The 17,064-nt window shown below is 42.8% G+C and overlaps 1 protein-coding gene across 3 annotated transcripts in view; it reads left to right on the top strand.

The window, feature by feature from the left end:
- The first annotated feature begins 5,990 nt into the window (after window positions 1-5,990).
- Window positions 5,991-17,064, top strand: part of LOC133407807 (protein phosphatase 3 catalytic subunit alpha-like) — a 47,479-nt gene continuing 36,405 nt past the window's right edge. For all 3 annotated transcript variants that reach the window (XM_061686067.1, XM_061686066.1, XM_061686069.1), the window contains exon 1: window positions 5,991-6,213. In XM_061686067.1, the coding sequence (XP_061542051.1) occupies window positions 6,189-6,213 (25 nt within the window). In that variant the 5' untranslated portion in view covers window positions 5,991-6,188. The remainder of the gene's footprint in view (window positions 6,214-17,064) is intronic.

Genomic DNA, 17,064 nt, shown 5'->3' with positions numbered 1-17,064 from the left:
GACTGTTTAGTGCTGAGGTTTCATCTGTGAACGAAGGAGTAAGTCTCTTAGGCAGTGTTTTAAGTCTTAAAGAGGAACTAAACCATAGATGTCTAAATGTATTTAATCCGAACCTGTTCACTTTAAGGCGCCATGGTGGTTAGCACATCTGCCTCACAGTTCTGAGGGCCCGGGTTCAAATCTGGCCTTGCCTGTGTGGAGTTTGCATGTTCTCCCCATGCCTGTGTGGGTTTTCTCCGGGTATTACGGTTTCCTCCCACATCCCAAAAACATGCATGGTAGGTTAACTGAAGACTCTAAATTTCCCGTGAGTGTGTATAATTGTTTATATGTGCCCTGCGATTGGCTGGCGATCAGTTTGGGGTAAACCCCGCTTCTCGCCCGCAGATGCCTGGGATGGGCTCAACCATGCCCTCGAACCCTAGTGAGGATAAGCAGTATGGAAAATGAATGTTTACTTTAAAGTATTTATTCTAAAAATATTTTTTTTAAAAAACAAAACACTGCATCGGGGCCTCTATTTTTACGTCATTACATGTGCAACAGTCACAAGAATAGGGGCTTTCCCACTGCAGGAACCTTTGCAGGAACTTCCTTTGCTACCCTGGTAGTCTGAGCCACGGTCTCGCGGCGAAGATCTGCCGCCGCCCCCGTGGCAAGTTTCGCCGCCGGCTGACTTGGTTCCGCTAAGGAGAGGAGGTCCAAGCCCAAGTGGGTGTGTGCGTCTTCTTCGGCTGGGGCTGAGGGGCGTGAGGCTTCCAAGGTTGCTGCTAGTTTCTAACGCCGGCGAGCTAGCGCCGTAATCTACCATTAAATCAATGACAGAGTAATATGTTGACGAATAAAATTAGCCATTGAACATGATTTGCGGGATGGTGTTGTGTTGATGTTGGCGGCAACAGTATTTGATGGTAATATCAACTGCGGTCACTCCAGTCTCCAGTTAAGGAGTTGAGGCTGCCTGCTAGGGCATTGGCAATTATTCGTGCAAGAAGCCTCCAATTTATTATGTCCAATTTATGTCCAATATATTATTGGTGGAGCTTTTATTTTGAAGCTGGCCCCCGCGGAGCATTGGCGACATCCGACTTGTGTGTCGCTTGGTGTGAGCGGTCGTTGTGGCAGCTGGCTTGATTTCGACTTCTCCACTGAAGGCGGGTTGATTACATGATGGTTTGCACCCAAATTTGCTTAGAATATTGTTCAAACCATTAGGTAATCAACCCATAGTTCTGCTAGTTATCGCAGCATACACGGGGAGTTGATATCCTGAGTTCCGGGTTTGGTCACATGATGTTCGCGAGGTTACTTGTGACTTTCATTTCAGTTGACAGCAGAGGGCGATATTGCCCATCATGGCGGCCCCCTGAGAAAACTGATGAATACATTTGTTTAATTCTTATTCCACAAACACAAAATTAATCAGAATATCGTGTTCAGACTAGTGAGGGTACATACAACATATTCTTGCCCAAAACATTTTTGGTGTCCTTCCCCTTTAATGGTGCTATGATGTAGAGGGCGTTAGACAGATCCACATTAAAATAATTTGTGAGATTATCAGTAGGACCCACATAAGAAGGAAAGGAGTCAACTGCCGAGAGTCATAGCTCAGAGAGTGCAGTAGTAGTTGAAGAACTAATATTACAGCTGCTATAGCTTTGGTTGTGGTCAGAACTATGGCAGTGGACAAAGACTTCAAATTTTATGAAGTAAGAGGTTCCGACGGGGAAGTCATATGAATATTAAAGTCACCCTTGCTTAATATATTGTCATTTGCGTGGGTCACCAAGTCAGCAGTGAATTCAGAGAATTCACCTAAAAAGCCAAACCAAAGGCCGGGGGGACGGTTGATAACAGCGATGCTGCAGATCGCCTAACAAGAACCTCAAATGTTTTAACGTTGTTGTTCGAGCGAGAGCTAAGATTGAGAACAGATTTGGAGATAAGGGCGATGCTCCCGCTCTTCCTAATACGACGCGCAACATGTGAACTCACAATGTTTGGGATAGAAGCCTCATTAAGTGGTAAAAACGTGTTTGGTTTTAACCAAGTCTCGCAAAGACCAAAAATATTAAGATTATCTCTATGGTGAACCTGTTGAAAGGATGCACATATTCAAATTTCTCAGAATATGGATGGACAAAAAACTCACATATGAAGAACATACTGTATTCAAAGAATGACTAACAAATGTGCCAAAGTAATAAACTTAAGCAGATGTCTCACTGGTTCAGTTTGGGGTTGCCGTTTATTAAATCAGTGTTTGATTACGGGTGTGTGGTTCATGGCTCTACAGCTAAATCCACTCTGGCTAAGCTTGATGTAATTCATACAAGGGCACTGAGAATATGTATTGGCACAATTAATACTACCCCAATTCCTGCACATCTGGTGGAAGCCCTTTAAATTTGCGCCGAGGACAGCTGGTAATATAGCAAAGGATCAAATATGTTAAGTAGAGACAGATTTTTACAGTCAGTTAAAAGTCAAATAGTTCAACCCTATTTTAAGAACAAGGAAATTGTGGTCCCGTCATGTGGCTCACAGTCCCACCTTGGATATGGCTTGAACCTGCCGTAGACCTGTCAAAAACCATCTATCCACTTTCTGTACCAAATATCCTCACTAGGATCGTGGGTGTGCTGGGGCCTCTCCCAGCTGAAGTGATAAAAAAATGGTTATAAAGAAAATTTGGCTTATTATGTAAATATGCATCTTAGGAATGAATGGGGAGACGTCACACAAATCTTCACTGATGGATCAATTGATCCAGCGAGGAGTTGAGTGGGTTTTGGTCTTGTCACCTTGAGGTTGAACAAAGTTAACGGTTGCCTGATGGCAGTTCTGTTTTCTCACCTGAGTTGATTGGAATTCTTTGGGCACAGTGGTAAAAAAAAAAAACAGTAATTTACACTGACTCCTTTTCATCACTAATGGCTTTGGAAAGAGGTGATGGAGGTAGGGAACGACCACATTATCATTAAATTCTTATGAGTTACAGGTTCAAGATGGCTGGGTACAGTATGGAGTTATTGTGGGTGCCAGTTCATGTTAGCGTCAAAGGGAATGAAATAGTAGATGATATTGCAAAGACTGGTCTGAAGAAACAGGGAATAGCGCTTAAAGTGCCGTTTGGGACGCTAGATTGTCGTGGTAAGATTAGGAAAGTGATATACAGTACCAAGAATGGCAACAAACCTGGCATACTGAGAGCAAACTTTATAACATTGTTCCATCAGTAAGACATACAATTAAAACCTGCTCCTTGAGACAAGGCAATATAAAACTGACATGGCTTAGCCCTGTAAAACCTAGATATAGAACACTCGCCCCCCCCCAAAAAAAAAAACAGGCTCAGTTAAATTACATATTTATTTCACTGTTAATTATTCTTGAACTGATGAGACATGGATACTGTTTTAAATACTAATACAGATAGAGTTTCAAATACTGCAACCAGATATCATTTGAAAACACGGATTCATGATTATAATCATCAATACATTATATTTGTATCAGTATACAGTACCTATCCATATGCGAACATGCACAAAGACCAATGTCCTGATGTAATGTGTAAAGTGCAACTGCTATTTTGCTACCACACTCACCCAGTGTTGTAGAATTACATAATTGTTTTGTAGGCCTGAAAGCCGGCCCTACAAACACATGTACCACCCAATAGCATTGCAGGGTTAAACAACAGGACCCACTGACCAAGTAAATATGGTCTTTGAAAAAACAACAACAATAATAACAATTGCTGTTATTACTATACAGTGTTTTTCCGGATGGAAAAAAAATCGATCAGCACGTCCCCCACCCCCATCTACAATTGGTTTCGGCCACCCCTCCAAAAAATATCTGGCTCCACCACTCTGTGGTGTCATCATCGTTAATGTTCCCTTGTTCATGTTTCTCCGTGTCGCTGCTGTCCCTGTTTTTTTCCACTGTATAAGTCCCAAAGACCTCAATCAATCAGTTTTTTTCCACCATAGAAGTCCCAAAGACCTCAATCAATCAGTTTTTTTCCACCATATAAGTCCCAAAGACCTCAAACAATCCGTTTTTTTTCCACCGTATAAGTCCCAAAGACTTCAATCAATCATTTGTTTCCCACCTTATAAGGCTCAAAGACCTCAATCAATCAGTTTTTTCCACCATATAAGTCCCAAAGACCTCAATCAATCAACAGCTCTCAAGAGCCTTCTCTCTATTTACATCTTTTTATGTTGTGTTGTCATCACTGACAAATTCAGAAGTAGAAAGTAAAGATACAGTATGTTTTCAAATGTATGGAGTAAAAGTAAAAAGTCATCAGAAAAATAAATACTCAAGTAAAGATAGTCTACCTGAAAAGTCTAATTAAATACAGGGACAATGTATGTGTACTTCATTACTTCCCATCATTGGAGACAATGCCTTGCTCAAGGGCATCTTATCCATAGTCTTGTTTAAAACAATTGTATAATGTTGGGTCATTGATGTGGCGGTACATTTGCGTGACTTTGGTGCTGGCAGCGTGGGTTCCATTCCCAATCAGTGACAGTATGAATGGTTGGTCGTCGCTTCATGTGCCCTGCGACATGTCCAGGGAGTCATCCGCCTTTCACCCAATCTCAGCTAGGATGGGCTACAGCTCCCCGCACCCTTGAACAAGATAAGTGCCAATATAGAAAATGGATGAATGTTTGAAGTTTTCAGCTCCAGGAATGATTCGTGGCTAACAAGTTGTATTTTGTGCCAGCATAAAAAAAAACACGTTTGTGGCCTTCTAAAAAATCTTTCTGATTTAAAAAAACTGATACAATTAAAGTATTTTTTCAGTTGGTATCATTAACTAATTGAGTTTTTTTTCCCCCCAGTTCACAACGTTAGCAAAGCTGTGGGAACACGTTTCGATAGTATAAAAGTGGAGCCAACTTAGCTAGCTCTTGGTAATTAAAAAAAAAAAAAAAAAAACAATGTTCGACATGTATCGTGATATGAGCACTAAATTAATAAGGCAACTTTTTTGTGTGGAGTTTTTTTTCCCCATTGTGCCAAGTTGTTAAAATGGGTATTGTCAGAGCCCACTTCAACCCTAAGTGAACTAAGCGGCTGCTTGGGGCACCCTGGCCACTAGGTGGCCCCCAAAAGGTGTGTGGATTTCATTTACACATGAAAAACATACCGGTATTAATGAAATGAAAGAGGTGCCACAAACATCCAAATCCTATATCCTATCCTATATATATGTGTAGCACTTATCAATTGTAGTCCAGCAGACGTGATGCCAGAGTGTTGGAAGGAGGGGCCCAAATCAAATTCTGCTCAGGGCCCCATAAAGGCTTGGACCGGCAATGGGAAATTGATAATTATTTTAAATAATAATAATAGTAATAATTGTACTTCAATACATTTGTACTGTGTACACTGTTTGTATAGATGTGCTTCCAAAGTTCAGTGTAGGTGCTTTTGCCAGCTCTGCTCGGCAGCTTATCGAAAAAGCATATTAGGCAAGCCTGAAGACCACGTGACAAAACAGCTGTAAAGGCGCCCAGCCGTCCGCCTGTGAGGGGAAACCCTGTGTAAGTGTGACCCTCCACTTGATGGCAGTAATAGTCCGGGTGCGTGAGGGTGAATATGCGAGGGAGTTCCTTCTCTCGCCATTCCGGAGTCTTGCCGTCCAGCTGCGCATCATGGCGAGGCAGAGTCCGCGTTTCTTCTTCCTGGCGAGAATTACCTGTCTCGCGATGTCGTCCGGCTGCAACGCAAGTCCCGCGGACCAGCTGATCATATGTAGGCATGGCTGCCTGGCGTTCATCCCTACCTGTCAGTCGTCACCGTGCATGTGCCTCAGCCCCTCAACCTTTTGTGGGAGGGCGGGCGATGAGAAGTGGGGAGGGGGAGAGGGAGATGGGGTATCCGGCGCCATACGACACAATCAGGGTCTTCCCCTAGTTAGTCTATTAGAATTCACTCCTCGCCGAGGCAATACCCCATTTTCCAGTGGAGGAGGAGGGGAGGAGGGCTGGGTGGTATTGCGATGCACGGGCTCCGTGTACGCGCACTACTCCTAGCGGTGGTCGGCTGCTACTGAATAATACCCTCCAGAGTCACCCACGGAGTGATAGAGGGAGGTACAAGCCAGCGAGTGGGAGAGATGAGAGTCTTGTTCCAATGAAACGCCAAGCAGTGTGACGATGACAGCGAAAGGCAGACATAAAGGTAAAGGCTGTCTTGGCGAGTGTTTTGCCGGGTGGCGTGAATGTGCTCACGGGGATGATGGTAGAAGAGGGCGGGAGGAAAGGATGCTGCTACGGGGCTCGTTTTACAACATTTCTTCCCATCATATGCTGAATTTTTGTGGTGCGCGTCATGTTTATGCGTGCGCGTGTGTCTGCTTATTCCAAACGCTGGCCTACATTGGTGGTCTAGTTTTCTTTTTTAGACACAGTCAGTTGATCGATTTCTTTTAAATGCTTGGCTACGGTGAAAACTTTTCCAGCTCGATTGTGCAGCATCCTTTTGTGTTTTTGCGTCTAAGAGCTTGGTATCCCCACTTAACCCTTTAAATCACCCCACGGTCGTTTTTTAAGGCCCGCGTGCTCGAGAATGGTTGTCTTCGCGTCTGTTCCTCCAGCCTCCTCCGTGGCTTCCCCTCATGTTTCCCTGACGGTCAAATGAGGGACAAAATGGAGTGAGAGGATGTGCTGGGCTGCAGATGCGAGAGCCCGTCGGCCGACGACGGCGATTCGTGTCGCACTAAAGGTGTTATTGCATCCCTGGATTATGGAATATTTAATGTGTTGATGAGAGGAGAGGGCGTGTTGGTGCTTTACGCGTGGCTGGCTATAGGGGGAGGGGGGGGGGCTTCGCACGGATTGTCGTGAGTAGGACACTATTTATGTAGCCACCACTATAAGGCTGACATGTTTCACGCGCACACAATACACACACACACACACACACGCAGCCTCTCTTGTCACATGCGACGATGCTCGGTCGACCCACTCGTAATAAAGTCATAAGCTTTCTCTGCCAGGAAGAAGCGGACCTGACAATTGGACGCGTCGCTCGGGCATGCCCCGGTATTCCGTGCGTGCGTCGTGCTCAGAAGAAGGAGGGGAGGGGGCTTGCCGGGGAGGGGGCTTGCCGTTTTTGCACGTAGACCTTTGGACTGTGTGTGCGTGCACCTGAGTCAGCGTCTCTATATGGCTGTATAAGTGTGTGTGTGTGTCTGCACAACTACACGGCACGCTTGGACTTGTGCATGGGCGGTGCTGGTATATCTGGTCCCTGAAATATCTGATCATAATGTACAGTCTTTCCCCCCTCTGTCAGCACTGTGAGTGAGTGGTTTCCTCACAGAAGGAGATGTTCTGGCAGCGGTGTAGTTGGGGCGGGGAGCATTTCACTTTCTGAATCTATCCCCTCTGCCCCGCCACCACACACACACAAGCACTTAAACAGGCATTAAAACAATTCAGTTCCCTTTTAACATATGGTTACACGTTTTTCGAGCTGCCATTGAACACGCGCTGAGACCAGTCTCAAACACACACTGAGCAGATGTGACTGACAAACGTATGCTGTCTGCTGGTCATGGCAAAGTTTAAAAAATAAAAAATAAAATAAAAAAAGAGTTTGACTGGTTATTTACAGTTGATATAAAAACTTAAAAAAATCGACAAACCCTTTTTCAAATGCCAGGATTTTGTGATATTAAAACAATTAGACCAAGTTCAATAATTTCAAAACTTTTTCTATCATTAATGTGACCTGTACCTGTAGTCTGTACAAATCAGATGAATGAAATCTTTACAAGTTTCTGAAAGTGGAAATAAAAATAAACAATTGAGATAATGTGTTTGGAAAGTGTATACACCCTCAAAGCTACGGATGTGACTGAGTAACCTTTCACATTGAAACTCATGTTAAATGGGAGTCAGATTGGGATTAATCAGAGGCACTTTAAAAGGTGGCTGGTATGTGCTGACTTCCATTTAACATGTGTTTTGTATGTCATTGGTTAAATGTGAACACAGCCATATCCCATTTACAAGAGGGTGTTCACACTTTTGCAATCACATTATTGCATCTCAGTTCTTTATTTTTACTTCTCTTCACAAACTGTCCCCCAGTTGAGCTGTAGGACAACGTTTTGAAATTGATTTATCTTTGTCTCATTAGTTTTATATCACAAAAACATGGCATTTAAACATGGGTGTGTAGACTTTCTTACAGTCACTCTAGTTGTTTGGCCACTATGGAGGAGTCGAGTCGAATTTGAGAGGATGATGATTTGCTCCTAAAAGGTGGCTTTCATACAAATATTACAATTTGTCCTCCTCCTGAAATGCTGGCTATGCCCCTGGGTTCTGGGTTAAATATTCAGTGCGCTGGACGACTGGTTAGCAAGTCTGCCTCATGGTTATGAAAGTCAGAGATTGAATCTCGGCACTGGCCTTCCAGTATGGAGTTTGCACGTTCTCCCTGCGGTTGAGGAGTTTTCTCTGAGTACTACGGCTTCCTCCCACATTCTAAAAACATGCATATGAGGCTGAATTATCCAAAAGTGTGAATGTGAGTGTGAGAATTATTTGTCTGCCTGTGATTGGTTTGCCCACCAGTCCAGGTTGTCCTCTGCCTCCTGCAGAAAGTCAGCTGGGATCGGGTCCAGTTCACCTGCGAACCTAATGACAACTAGAAAGTACATGGATGTACAACCCCAATTCCAATGCAGTTGGGACGTTTTGTTAAACATAAATCAAAACAGAATACAATGATTTGCAAATCATGTTCAACCTATATTTAATTGAATGCACCACAAAGACAATATATTTAATGTTCAAACTGATAAACCTTATTGATTTTAGCCAATAATCATTAACTTAGAATTTTATGGCTGCAACATTTTCCAAAAAAGCTGGGACAGGGTCATGTTTACCACTGTGTTACATCACCTTTTCTTTTAACAACATTCAATAAACGTTTGGGAACTGACGACACTAATTCTTGAAGCTTTGTAGGTGTAATTCTTTCCCATTCTTGCTAGATGTACAGCTTCAGCTGTTCAACAGTCCAGGATCTCCGTTGTCGTATTTTATGCCTCATAATGCGCCACACATTTTCAATGGGAGACAGGTCTGGACTGCAGGCAGGCCAGTCTAGTACCCACACTCTTTTACTACGTAGCCACGCTGTTGTAACACGTGCAGAATGTGGTTTGGCATTGTCTTGCGGAAATAAGCAGGGGGTTCCATGAAAAAGCCGTTGCTTGGATGGCAGCAAATGTTTCTCCAAAACTTGTATGTACCTTTCAGCATTAATGATGCCTTCACAGATGTGTAAGTTACCCATGCCATTGGCATGAACACAGCCCCATACCATCACAGATGCTGGCTTTTGAACTTGGTGTCCATAACAGTCCGGATGGTTTATTTTCCTCTTTGGCCCGGAGGACACATCCACAATTTCCAAAAAACAATTTGAAATGTGGACTCGTCGCACCACAGAACACTTTTCCACGTTGCATCAGTCCATCTTAGATGATCTTAAGCCCAGAGTAGCCGGCGGCATTACTGGGTGTTGCTGATAAATGGCTTTTGCTTTGCATAGTAGAGTTTCAAGTTGCACTTATGGATGTAGCGCCGAACTGTATTTACTGACATTGGTTTTCTGAAGTGTTCCTGAGCCCATGTGGTGATATCCTTTACACATTGATGTCAGTTTTTGATGCAGTGCTGACTGAGGGATCAAAGATCACGGGGATTCAGTGTTGGTTTTCGGCCTTGCCGCTTACATGCAGTGATTTCTCCAGATTCTTTGAACCTTTTGATGATATTATGGACTGTAGATGATGAAATCCCTAAATTCCTTGCAATTGTACATTGAGGAACATTGTCCTTAAACTGTTCAACTATTTTCTCATGCAATTGTTCACAAAAAGGAAAACTTCACCCTATTTTTGCTTGTGAATGACTGAGCAATCCTTTTATACCCAATCATGGCAACCACCTGTTCCCAATTAGCCTGTTCACCTGTGGGATGTTCCAAACAGGTGTTTGATGAGCATTCCTGAACTTTTTCAGTCTTTTTTGCCACCTGTCCCAGCTTCCATCCCATTTTCTGAGCCGCTTCTCCTCACGAGGGTCGCGGGCGTGCTGGAGCCTATCCCTGCTGTCATCGGGCAGGAGGCGGGTTACACCCTGAACTGGTTGCCAGCCAATCGCAGGGCACATAGGAACAAACAACCATTCACGCTCACAGTCATGCCTACGGGCAATTTAGAGTCTCCAATTCATGCATGTTTTTGGGATGTGGGAGGAAACCGGAGTGCCCGGAGAAAACCCACGCAGGCACAGGGAGAACATGCAAACAATCCGGGGATTGAACCCGGGTCCTCAGAACTGTGGGCTGACGCTCTAACCAGTCGTCCACCGTGCCGCCCCTGTCCCAGCTTTTAAAAAGAAAAAAGAAAAAATGCCATAGAATTCCAAGTTAATGATTATTTGCTAAAAACAATAAAGTTCATCATTTTGAACATTAAATATCTTGTCTTTGTAGTGTATTCAATTAAATATAGGTTGAACATGATTTGCAAACATTGTATTCTGTTTTTATTTATGTTTAACACAACGTCCCAACTTCATTGGAATTGGGGTTCTAGTTTGCATGTTCTCCCTCAGCTTCCTTGCACAGTCCAGTGACATGTATGGGCCTAGCGTGGGAGAGGGTAACGGTGAGGATATAGTTGGAGCTGTGTAAAATAAAACCGGAGTCCCAGAAAACCCATGCAAGCACAGGGAGAATGTGAAAACTTCACACAGAGAAGTTCCAACAGAGATTGGAACCCGGATCGCCTAAATGCGAGTCAGACATGCTAACCATAACTTTGCTTCCTAGTCATAATTTTAAACAAAATCCACATTTTTGTTAAAGGTACATAAGCAACATCATGAGAAGAAAATGGTGGCTAATTGGACTAGTGAAAGACACCCTGTGGATGTGTTTAATTGAAGATTTTTAGTGGCCATTTACATAGCGCCGTTTTCACCTGCAAACAAATCAGTATTGTTTTTGGAACAGGTGAAAATGGGTCGCAACCTTTTGTTTTACGAGAGCATTACTGTTTCTTCATAAAGGTGAAAACAGTCTGTTTAAACTGCATGTATTGTAAATGATCAATGCATGCACAAGTCAAAACAACATGTCCGGCAGAGTCAAGCGACATCGGTAACTACAGGCCTGACATGCATGCATATTACAGTACAATATCTGATCAGTCGATTTCGTTTTTGTGAATTGCACGCCAGCTGTTATGCAAATGTTCCTAAGGGACTTGTAACATGGCACTTTTTTTTTTTAACTAAATACAAAAAAGGTCACAGCGGCTAACTGTGTTTTGAGTCTGAAAATTCTAACTTTTGAAAATGAATCTGAATGCTTAAATGCTGAAAGCAGGAATGCGTGAAAACAGGCCATGAAGTAATTGTGTATAAATTGAAATTGTTTTCAAAATGTCTGTTTCATTTGTAGTAGATTACTATTGTGTAAATATACAATGAAGTGTTCAAAGATGTGTGTCAGGTCTGTGAATGACTGCTAATCAGTCCAGGGTGTACCCTGAGGTGAACAGGAGTCAGCTGTGATGGACTGCAGCTTCCAGCGTCGTATAGAAAATGGATGGATGGATGGTTGTTTGTTTCCTCGTCTCCTTAGTTGACTTGCTTTCCCATGTATACCATCATTACTCTCCCTCTGTGTTGTAAACATCTGGGCCGCCAGAGCTCAGCTGCCCCCACATCAGAGCAATTGTGCAGTATATACCCTCATGCATTAGCCATAATAACACACGCACACAGAAGCACATTCACTCACAAACAGAGCAACACCACAAATCAATTCATCACACCTGGTGAGAATGATTTAATATGTTTGGGTTGAAGGGGGATGGCGGCATCAGTCACATAGACAGCACAGTGTCGGTTAGACTGGGCTCGGTAATTCCCCATGTTCTGGATTTTAGTGCTGTTTGTCAGAAAGAAGTGCGCAGAGAAGGAGCCAAAGGACAAAGCATACCCGCAGGAATGGACAAAACGTGTGGGGGCGAGGCGAGAGAGCGAAAGAGAGCAAGGGAGAGGAGACCGTGCGAAAAGGCCAAGACAAGACTCCTTGTCTTGCTGGAGCAAGACACAGCAACGAGATTGCTCTTTTGACACCTTTCTGAATTACATATAAAAATTACAATTCCCTCAGATATTGCATGTGAGTGCTGAGAAATACTAATGCAGTGCCAAATGTCAATGAATACTTCATACATCGCTTCTGCCTCACATTTCTGAGGTTCTGGGCTCAAACCTCGGCTCCTTCCTTTCTGTGTTGAGTTTGCATGCTCTTCTAGTACTCTGGCTTTCTGCTTCTTTCCCAAAACATGCATATTATGTTATTTGAAGACTTTAAATTGTCTATAGGTGTAAATGTGAGTGTGTATGGTTGCCTTGAGATTGGCTGGTGACCTGTCCACGGTTTACCCCACCTCACTTGTAAATGATGCGGGGATAGGCTCAACCTCACCCGTAACCCTAATGAGGACTAGCGCGATAGAAAATGGATGGATAGTTAACACATCCGCTCACATCATATCATAGAAATCCCCAAGTAACATGAAAATGTTTGATTGTGCTTAGAGTAAATCTTCCAATGTAATGACATCATTGCTGTTTTCTCCAGAATCTCAATAGGAAAGCGTTCCTATTTTAGTGTTTCAAATTTGCACATTTATTTATTTGGCTTGGTTAAAATCAAACAAGAATGTGTGACACTACTAAGTTTGCATTTATTGTTGCAGAATAACATCAGACTAAAATGTGACTCCTCTACAACTGCTATGAGTATACTTGAATCATACTGCAAACATGTTCCTGGACACTGGTGAACAATATTAGCCAATACTGTTCATGCATGGTGGTTGGTAGCAAGCAGTGAAAAACACTCAGTGGGCATGAATCATGTTGGGTGTATAAAAATGAATCCATCCTTCTCCATTATTGTCGCTAGTTGCAAAAGGATCCATCTCCAAGCTGCAAAGATTGATGATGCTATCATAAAATCTGGTCATTGCTTGTTGAAACTAAAGCTGAGCAAGATTTATCAAATAATAGCATCGCTCAGGTCATTTTATGGCTGTAGCTCGATAAATGCGGGGACCATCTGTATTGTATCCAACTCTTATCAGTGTAAACAGAATACCCAATACAAACAAGCTGCTTTATGGGATCACATTAAAATAAGTGTGGTCACACCGGGCTCGGTTGATGCAATGTCTAGAAGAGAGATAAAAAGGGTCGGTGAGGAAACAAAATGGGAATGTTTTATTTCTTCATGAGCATAGGCCATTCATTGTCTATGGCAAAGCCATGTTTCACTGTAATGCCCTCTAAGAGACTTTTGTTACACTGACGTTTTGGTTTGTAAGCACAACTGTGGTTGGCAGTGTGAGTCACGGCCACATTTCATTTTGCTGTACAGAAGTCACGGCCCGGGTGATGTGACTACTGGCTGACTGACCTGAGGAACTGGCTCAGCAAACCTAAGTGGCACATCAGTGATCTTATTTTATGCTTGGCAAACTGTAAACAAGCAAAATAAGTAAATGTTTAAAAAAATCACATATTTCAGTACATATTTGATGTGAAATCTGTTTTTCAGATGGGATTGGGGCCTTAGACAAGGTCTCGGAAATTATGATCAGTTCAAAATAGCAGTCAGTGTTCGCACAAAACCGTCAGGCTTCTGCTAGAAAGCAAAAAAACAAAATGTCAGAAAAAGTCTCCTTGAACAACTGAACATTATTCAGGGTTAATAAAGCACTTAAGTGGTGTCAGGGGCATGCTGAGTTTGAACGCGTTTGGTTAATTTTGAACACAGCTACATCACAGTTACTATGAGAGGGTGTGCACACTTGTGCAACCTCATCATCTCATCTTTTTGTTTTGATTTGCCTATCAAAAAGATTTTAAAAAATTGAGCTGTACACGTTACAGGCCACATTAATGGTGAAAAAAGTTTTGAAATTATTTCTCTGGGTCTCTTTTTTAATATCACAAAAACCTGACATTTTGAAGACATTTTGAATTCATTATCACATTCATGCCCTCTTGAGCAGTGGCTCTTAAACTTTTTCTACCAAGTACCATCTCAGAAAATACTTTGCCCTCCAAGTACCCTATAGACTTAAATATGGTACAGGGGGTGAAGAAAAATCTGCACTTATGGTAAAAAATAATTCATCTGTGGATGACTGGTTACAGCGTCTGCCTCACAGTTCTGAGGACCTGAGTTCAATCCCTGGCCCCGCCTGTGTGGAGTTTGCATGTTCCCTCCGTGCCTGCGTGGGTTTTCTCCGGGCACTCCAGTTTCCTCCCACATCCCAAAAACATTCATGGTAGGTTAATTGAAGACTCTAAATTGCCTGTAGGTGAGAATGTGAGTCCGGATGGTTGTTTGTTTGTATGTATGTGCCCTGCGATTGGCTGGCAACCAGTTCAGGGTGTACCCCGTTTCCTGCCCGAAGATAGCTAGGATAGGCTCCAGCACTCCCGCGATCCTTGTGAGGATAAGCGGCTCAGAAAATGGATGGATGGATGTATGTATTGCACATAACATTTCAATAAAAATTTTCCCTAAATGTTTAAAAACGAACACTGTTTAAATATTAAATTCAAATGTATTTAACTTGCAATTAAATACAGGTACAACTGAACTGTACGTGGCCAGTGATTCTTTCACATCCAAATAGAAGGAGCCCATGTACTACTAGTGGTACTCGTACCACACTTCGAGAATAACTGCTACAGGGTGTTTGAATGGTAGCATCATTGATACGAAAACATACATTACGCCAGCGACCCTCTTGCAGCCCGTCTAACCGAAGTGTCTATGTGGCGGCCATGTTGGAGAGGTCAATGTTCTCATCAAAGGCAATGCATGGACATTTAAATTAAGTTGTTTACTTTTTGTGTTTGCTATCAATACAGAACATTTTGGGGGGAAAAAAGCCTCCAAAAATATTTGAACTTGACGCAGCACAATGTACCGGCGTCCATGGTCTTTTGGTTTTCTTGTTATCCATACACGGAACGCTCTGACGACTTTTACTCTCCGCCGTAGGCACACAGCTCAAATGGGGCCTGTCGTGTCTACCTATTCATATCTGTGGGTAGCCTGTGGACAGTAGGTTGCTAGGAAGTCATACAGACACAAACAAAGGAAAAAACAAACAATTCAAAATAAAAGAAAATATTATCATAAGGATGCCATACACTTATTCTGTATAATAATCATGATAACAATCAGTACTCTGTATTAAATGAAGAAATAAACAAAAGGACACTACCCCCTTACGCACAGTGTGTTCCATCCATCCATCCATCCATTTTCTGAGCCGCTTCTCCTCACTTGGGTCGCGGGCATGCTGGAGCCTATCCCAGCTGTCATCGGGCAGGAGGCGGGTTACACCCTGAACTGGTTGCCAGCCAATCGCAGGGCACATAGAAACAAACAATGATTCACACTCACAGTCATGCCTATGGGCAATTTAGTGTCTCCAATTAATGCATGTTTTTGGGATGTGGGAGGAAACCGGAGTGCCCGGAGAAAACCCACGCAGGCACGGGGAGAACATGCAAACTCCACACAGGCGGAGACGGGGATTGAACCCTGCTCCTCAGAACTGTGAGGCTGACGCTCTAACCAGTCGGCCACCGTGCCACCAGTGTGTTCCAGTAATTGGGAAAGTAAAAAAATTACCACTAGCTTTGTCATTTTAATGACCCTTTTCACAGTCATTTTGACATAGTAAAAAGACAATATGGCAAGACGGATGCAGTAACCAGGATTATTGAAACAGGACATACATGTTTGTAGAGGGTTGGTGCATGGACCGAGTAAGTACCCATCAAAATTTGGTAACGATATGGATTAAGTTGCACAAGAGTCAGTAGCCCGCTTCACGCTGCCTGTTAAAGTTGGGTTTTCCCCCAACTTTTTTCCATGTCACAGTTCTGTATCAAAGTATAACTGAATAGGTAGAAAAAGTTGCATTTGGTTTTAGGCTTATTGCAGTGTTTTGTTAACAGTTACGTTTTGGCATTGTGCTGCGTGACACTTTCAGAATCAGAATCAGAATCATCTTTATTTGCCAAGTATGTCCAAAAAACACCCAAGGATAAATTTACATATATATATATGTATATATACATATATATTAGATATATTTAATAAAATATGGTTGTCATAGCATATATATATATATAATTTAATGGTGCCTGAGATGTTTTTACACAGAACTGTATGTATGTACTTTACTGTACTATAGGCTCAGTAGAAACATTAAATGAAGTTAAACTGCATAGTAATCATTGTATTCATGCAAGCAAAGGTACTTTCTGTACCGATTCTCACATAGTTATTAGTGTCTCCAGACTTGACTCACGGAAATAACATACTATGAAGAATTGTTTATTTAATGAATGGTAATGTATATGTACCAATGTATCAGTTCATCAAAGCTTGGTCATATGTAATATGCACAGTTGCACACATACATGCATGTATTCATGCATGCACAAACTCACCACTTCTGGCATGGCTTGGGGCACCCTGGGCATCTTTCCTTTTTCGTGCAACATGGTGTCCCATTCCCTCATAGTTGCCCCAAGGCCTTTGTGTGAGCTGCATTTTAGGATAAGTGTGTTAAATTTGTGTGTTGTCTCGTGAACCAGGGGTCACACATTGACAGGTCTGTGTGTGCCCTGTGGGGAGGGTGGCAGGGCACTGTCTATTTATAGACAAGGCACTCCAGAGAGAGACAGGGAGAAAAACAGAGAGCGAGGGGGGTGTTGTCTAATGAGGGCAGGCTGTTAGGGGATGAGCTGTTGTTTCTGTGTGTGTGTGTGTGTGTGTGTGTGTGTGCGCGCACAGATGGCTCTTCATATGTGTAGTGGACATTAATTGAATGACTTCAAACGTATCTTTCCTTGTTCCCCTACCACCATCACCACCTTCATATACCCA

The sequence above is a fragment of the Phycodurus eques genome, chromosome 9, assembly GCF_024500275.1.
Source record: "Phycodurus eques isolate BA_2022a chromosome 9, UOR_Pequ_1.1, whole genome shotgun sequence".
Classification (NCBI taxonomy): domain Eukaryota; kingdom Metazoa; phylum Chordata; class Actinopteri; order Syngnathiformes; family Syngnathidae; genus Phycodurus; species Phycodurus eques.
This window is presented reverse-complemented; position numbering and strand designations above follow the sequence as displayed.